The sequence below is a fragment of the Sciurus vulgaris genome (genome assembly GCF_902686455.1).
Source record: "Sciurus vulgaris genome assembly, chromosome: 7".
NCBI lineage: Eukaryota > Metazoa > Chordata > Mammalia > Rodentia > Sciuridae > Sciurus > Sciurus vulgaris.
In genome coordinates, this window is record NC_136467.1 from 76,522,127 (window position 1) to 76,529,078 (window position 6,952).

Below are 6,952 nucleotides of genomic sequence, written 5' to 3' on the forward strand. Positions count from 1 at the left end.
GCTCACTCTGTCTGTGGCCTCAGGTCCACCTACACCCTCCCTGGCCCCAGGGTGCAGTCTGACATGGAAGCCACAGGAATTCTGGGAGATAAAATTTTGTGCTCATTTCCTGATTGGTGGCCTTTGATGTAAACATAGATTTTTCAAGTTTTTATTTCTTTCCAAGTCTAGTTGGTAATTTAAATTTAGAGTGGCATTCTTAACAAAATTCTTCAAATAATATATTCTTTCACTTGGTCACTGCATTAAGCTTCTTCAAAAGTTCCCAAAACTTGGCATGTACCTGAATCCTGCTAGAGTGAGAGGGTATATGGGAGGCTTAGCTGGAATACATTTTGGAATGGGAGGAGGTCCAATGTGTCTGTCAGCAATGCATCAACCAAGGTAAATTTAGATGATTTCTTATGTTTCATATTTATAGTAAAAGGGTTAAGAAAGTGTGAGTACATTCATTGCAGGTTCTTTTTTAGAGAACGAGGAAACTTATTTAATTATGAACTAGAAGGAACATGCCAGTTGTACTATTTGTGCCTGGAAAGAGTAGGCTATGTAGTCACAGCAAATGATTGTAGCTCAGGTTTGCAAGAACAGATGACAGGATGCCACGTTCTTTTTATTCTTTATGTAGTCATGCAATTCTTGCTGGAATATGTATGCACATAGAGCCATAACCTCAGATTTAATGCCACATGAGGGCACATTATCAGATATTTCATTTACAAGCAATAAGAAATTCTGCAAATTAATTTGTGGGGCATTCTTTAATTGCATGGTTAACTGAAATGGCTAGAGAAAACATAAACATAATTACTATTTCACTTTATTATTATTATTTCTATATAATTTCTGTTTTTGTATGATATGTTTATTTGAAATGATGTACCACAGATAAGACCAGAGGTAGAAAACAGCACACCAAATAACAAAACAAACCAAAACAAACAAACAGGACCACACATACTTACAAACTCTCCTGAACCAAGTATGTTCAAGAATTAATAAGTTGTACCCCGTACCCCCATCCACTCACGAGGCTCTGGTAAAAGTCACACCTTTTGGTTTTTTACTATCTAATTATGCTCTCTGCACCTAATGAGCTTTTTAAAAGCCAGTTTAAAGTCTTCATTAAAACTCGTGTACAACAGAGGGTTGATCAGAGAATTAACATAGCCAAGCCATGTCAAAAAATCAGCCACTTCAGAGGACACAGTGTAGATGCTCAGACCTACAATCAACTCTTTGATGAAGAATGGCAGCCAAGACAAAATGAATGCACCCAAAATTAGTCCCAGGATGCGTGCTGCCTTACGTTCCCTGGTGCTAGAGATTTGCTGGCGTTCCCCTGGGTGATCTAGATCATTGTCGAAGGGAGGGATCCTGATGGAGGTGTGGATCTTTTCAAACTCTGTGGTAGGATCTGAGGTGGAGAAGTCAGACACGCAGAAAGTCTGTGTAAGTTTACAACTTGCGAAAGAATTCTGACTGTCTGTGCTTCTGTTGCTTAAGTGCCGGCTCGACCCTCTTTTCTGGTAAAGACTCTTGGCGGCATGGTAAATGCGGTAATAGAGAATCAGGATCAAAGTCAAGGGGATATAAAATGCCCCAAGTGTGGAGTAAATGGTGTAGATGACGTGGTCATGCTGGATAGTACATTGACTGGGGGGTGGGCTGAGTTGGCGGTGGCTCCTCCAGAACAGAGGGGGCATGGAGATGAAGATGGAGATGGTCCAGACCGTGAGGATCATCAGTCCAGCCCTCTTGGCTGTCCTCTTCCTGGCATATTCAATAGCATTGGTGATGGCCCAGTATCTGTCCAGGGCAATCACACAGAGATGGAGGATGGAGCAGGTGCAGCAGGTCATGTCCACACTCAGCCATACCTCACAGACGAAATACCCAAGCTTCCAGCTGTCCATGACAATGTACATGATGCTAAGGGGCATGACCAGCACTGCCACCAGGAGGTCTGTCACCGCCAAAGAACAGATTAGGTAGTTTGCAGGCTGGTGGAGTTTCTTGGTGGTGCAGATGGCTACAATCACAGCTGAGTTTAGCAACATGGTTAGGGTGGTGATAATCACCAGAGTCAGGCAAATGAGCATCTTCTCTGTGATGGTCTTGGGTCTCACAGCCATGTTGGCTTCCGTGGTACAGTTTGTGAGATTCATGTTCCTCCTTTTTCAATCTATACTGTGGAGAAGCTGTTGGTTGTTTTCCTTCAGCTGGAAACTATGCAGCCTTGAATGTCTCTCATTTGTGAGGAGTCTGTAATTTCTTCAACTAGGCAGTCTCTTGTGCTCCATTTTCTGTGGGTAAAGAGAAGGGCCACAGCATTTCTTCGGAATGGAAAGTTCCTGGAAAATAATATGCTACTGGTTAATGAAGGAAAAAGCCACATTTTTCCTGGAAAACATGGTAATATTTTGGTTTTCATAAAATACCACACATTTTAGATATAATTTATTTATCCTCTAATTTGAGTCCATCTTTACATTATTTATTCACGTTTTTTACAGTTGAATTCCAAACTCTGATGAACACATTACAAATTGTACGTCTATTTTTCCACCTGAATTAATTTCTTATTTATATTTACTTTTATGTATGTTTAAAAGTTAAAAAGGGTTTATTAATAGTAGAAAGCATATATTCATATTACCAAAGACTTTAAAAATTCTGGTGCCATTTCTTTAAAGAAAAAAAATTATATTGTTTATAATGAACAGGTGTCAAACCACATTTTAAACTTTTGCAGTAATATTCAACTCCAACAGTATATTAGGGTCACAATGGGATTGTACAATTTTGTCTCATTACTTCTGACATTTTACATATCCCATTGTGCATTTCTTTGGAGAAAAGAGAGAGAAAAGCATATAACATAACTTGATATTTGTGGCAAATTATTCTCAGAGTAATACAGCAAGTCAGCTATGAAACAGCACCATCACTAAGCTCTATTGAGACTTGGGGTGTTGTTTAGTGGTAAAATGTTTGCCTAGCATGCATGAGGTCCAGGGTTAAATTCCCAGCACCACAAACAAGACAAAACAAAACAAAACAACACCCCTCCCCCCAAAAAAAAAACAAACAAAAAAAAACCCAAATCCAACCCAAACCAAAACAAACAGAAACCAGAATTCAATGTGGGGGAGGAAGGTGGAAAAAGGGTGGTCAGCTGTGATCAGTGCACGTTGTTTGCATGCATGGAACTATCACACTGAACTTGATTGATATATACAATTACTATATTAATAATAAAAAATTGAAATAATGATAAATAAATGAAAATACATGTAGGATGAGAAATTTAAAGAGTATTTAGTTTCAGTTAACATTTATGTTCTACATACTTGCCTATGTATGTACATATATATCTATCTCCCAGAGAACTGTGATGAAGCAGGTCAGTCAGCAAGATAGTGACATTTTAAGGGAAAAGTAAAGTCAAATATAAATGTACGCTCATGAAAACTGGGCAATCAAGATCCGCGTGGGAAATTCACAGCTGATGGCTGCTGGGTAGAAGTCTCGTCAAATTCTGATTTGAGTGCCTGGGACTAGGTCTAGGAAGACTTTGAAGAAAAGTGGATATTATAGCAGTTTTAAGAATGGACATAGATTGATGTGTATCAGAATCAACAGACAACCATTTCGGCAAGGATGGTGGCGGGAGTAGTGAGCCATACGCGTAAAACAGGGAGTGAATATGAATGGAGCCATTTGAAGGATTAGGGACTCTAAATCAGGAAGTGGAAATAAAAAATCTCCAGCCTATGAGTGAGATCTAGGATCCAGCCTTGCACATAATTTCTCCTGCTCACAGAACACACACACACACACACACACACACACACCCCAAACAATCAAACCAAAACTAAAGGGAGAGGGAGGTGGGAGACATTTATTTTTTAGATGTAGAAATGAAATAACAATGATTTCACCAGAGACTGTAAAGGGGACAATTGTTTTAAGGTGGTCTGTGTCTTTCTGCAGTTAAATGATTCTCTTTTTGCTGGTCTTTTCCATTCGCTTTCAGTGTTTCAGTGGATGTACCTGCTTTAAGATGTTTCTTTTAAGTTCTTCCACAGGGCTGATTCCACCAACAATCCCCTTGCTCCTTTAGATTGAATATTTCCTCCTACACTGTTATCTTTTTCCTCTTTTATAAACAATTTAAATTTGTATTTGAGTCAGGTTGTAGATTTGGAAGAGGATGGGCTTTGGAATCAGACAGACCTGCTTCAGATTCCAACTGCGCCACAGATTTATCTGCTTGGGTCAATCTCTGCCTTTTTCTCTGTGTCTCAAGTGTTTAGTCCTTCATTTTGATGTCCATCTCTTTTAAAATGAAATAAATTGGTATTTGTGCACGTATTAATCATTGGTTATGTTTCCTTGGGTGCTTGAGGTTTGTTCTCAACAGAAAGACTTTTCTTCTGATGATGAGATTGAGAGTAGAGAGAGAAATGGATCAGGGACAGAAAACTTTAGAAATGTCAGTTTATAGTAGAAGCAATCAGGAAAGGCAGTTATTTTGAAAGCATGCAGTTAAAAACATCAGAAATAATTCAGCTGTATAGAGCTTTCAAAATCTGCTTTCTTCACTGAGCTTCTTTATCTCTTAATGCTGTCTGCGATAGCATCATTTTCTCCCTTGTTTTGTAACTATTTTCCCTTCCCCCCAGCAGGCATTTTTATCCTCCAGATGCCCAATTCATCTTTTTATCTACTTCTAGTTAGATTATCAAAAAATTACAGGTTGGGGAATCTCCATTCTCACTTCTTCATTGTGACTTTCTGGTTTATTTTGTGCCCAAGCCTTTTGGAGTAGGAGTTGAATTTTGTGACTTTGTATTTTCAGTCATCCTAAACTCCTGCATACATCCAGCTTGCCATCTTTTATTTTTTCCCTTTAACAGCATATCTTGACATTTGCTCCACAACAACAACAATACATATAACACATTCTTGGGAAGGGCTAGGTGAGATTAGGTCCAGGAAGATAACTGGGAATCGATTATAGATTTTACAGGTATTGAAACTGGGCCCTAAGCTCTTCACTGTTGAGGAACCAGCAAAGCAGAGAGTGAACCACAGCTATTGAGGTCAAAGAGAATGATGAGAGGTGATTTTATTTCAAGACCACGTGAAGAAAGCTTATTGAGCAGGACAGGGTGATCAACTGTGTTAATACTGCTGACAAGCCAACCGTGATGGGGACTTGAGCACTGGACTGGGAAGTATGATGACATCAGTGACCTTGATAAGAGCTGCATGGTGAACTGATGGAGATGAAAGGCTGAATGTAGTGATTTCAAGAAAGTAGGGGAGGAGAGGCAGTAGAGACAATGAATAAGAACAGTTATTTCAAGAGTTTTGCTGAAAAAAGGAATACAGAAATTAGGTCATAGTTGTGGTGGGGGATGTGGTGGTGATGGTGGTTTTCTAAGATGAGAGATTGCCTTTTATAACTAGGCTGTTTACAGTTTTCTTTGCTGCCACACTTTATATCCCTCCTTTTGAGATAGAGAGTGTTTTTGGAGCAAGTGACATGTAATAGAGGAAGACGAAAAGGAATGAAGGAAGAGGCTGGTGAGAATCCATTAGTGGGGTCTGGGGACACCGGTAAGTAGAGGTCCTTAGCAATTTAGATTATTTTGGGGACAGTGAAGAGGTAGAAAATAACAACCAGACTCAGGAAATGATTCAACCTCAATTGCCTTGAATTCCTTTTATCTTCTTAAGAAAATCACACTTGGTTTTATCACCATTACCACTTTCTTAGTAGGCCGTGCGATTTCTAATTAGAACAGCTAAATACCACCTGGAAATCTTCGAAGTCTCTTTACTTTTCACACAGTGGTGGAAGAGGGACTATGATAACACTTAACTCAAAATATGTTCTGCAGAACTGATCCAAATGCTTTTATTAGTCCACTGGAAGGGAAAGTTAACTGCAATAATCATAGCTGAAAACAAATACATCCTATTCAGGATTGATGCAGGAATTTCTTGGGGATTTGTAACTTTCAGTTTGTACTTTAATTATAACATGGAAAACACCAGTGCAGTCCAATACTGTACTGACGTGTTTTTTTTTTCATTAAAATTATGAACAAGAAAATAAAAAAAGATTATGAACAAGAGAGAATCATTCTAAACCAAATTGATTAGTGCACACTGCTTCCTGCTCACTGGAATACTCTGGAGACCATGATTGATACCATCCCAGGAAACTTCAGAGCACCAGGGGATGAATTCATAGGAATACTAGGTATTTAGTAGACTTTGGTTACCTTTTCAGGTAGAGTGAGAGGATCAAGAACATCTTCATTCAGGAGGAGTTTCCAAAGCATCTAGCTGGTACCTGCTTACCTTAAATATCCTCTTAGAGAAGACTTTATATCTTGAGTCAAGTTCCTCCATTAGAAAAGTAAATTTACTTCTATTTTACTTTGTCTTATAAAGTGTGACTGAGTCAGAAGTTTGAGAGAGGAAGTTTAGAATGGGAGCTGCACACATGGACTGAACGTGACTCTGCCACTCATCGGCTGTGGTACAATCTAAAGCAAGCTCTTTTTAGCCTTCCCTATTTCCTCAGCTAATTTATCCTCTTCAAATTGGAGATAATGATACATTTCTCATAGAGGTAGGGTAATTCGAAGGGCAAGTGAGCTGATACATGTAAAATAATTAGAACAATGACCAGTACATTGAAAGTATAGAAGTATTTGTCATCATTTGTTATATATGGATTTTCCCAGGGAATTTTGTATTGGGTGACAGATAAATATTCCATTCCACAAGCACTGATGTATAAGAGAGGTTTATCTTTCTATTTTTTTCACTAGGAGATTTTTTTTTGTTTCTTTAATACAGAATTAATTGAACTCCATGCTGCACAATGTGAACTATATTGTAAAACCACTTCTTTTTAAAGCATAAATTA

General features: G+C 38.6%; 1 protein-coding gene across 1 annotated transcript; it reads right to left on the reverse strand.

Moving 5' to 3' along the window:
- Window positions 1–443: 443 nt before the first annotated feature.
- Window positions 444–2,294, reverse strand: HTR1E (5-hydroxytryptamine receptor 1E). Its single transcript, XM_079146995.1, has one exon. It carries the CDS (start codon window positions 2,166–2,168, stop codon window positions 1,071–1,073), a length of 1,098 nt encoding a protein of 365 aa, XP_079003121.1. The 5' UTR covers window positions 2,169–2,294; the 3' UTR covers window positions 444–1,070.
- Between the last annotated feature and the right edge of the window lie 4,658 nt (window positions 2,295–6,952).

Bases quoted from the DNA above. Each gene is read 5' to 3' on its own strand.
- HTR1E (XM_079146995.1), bottom strand. From the start codon at position 2,168: ATGAATCTCACAAACTGTACCACGGAAGCCAACATGGCTGTGAGACCC.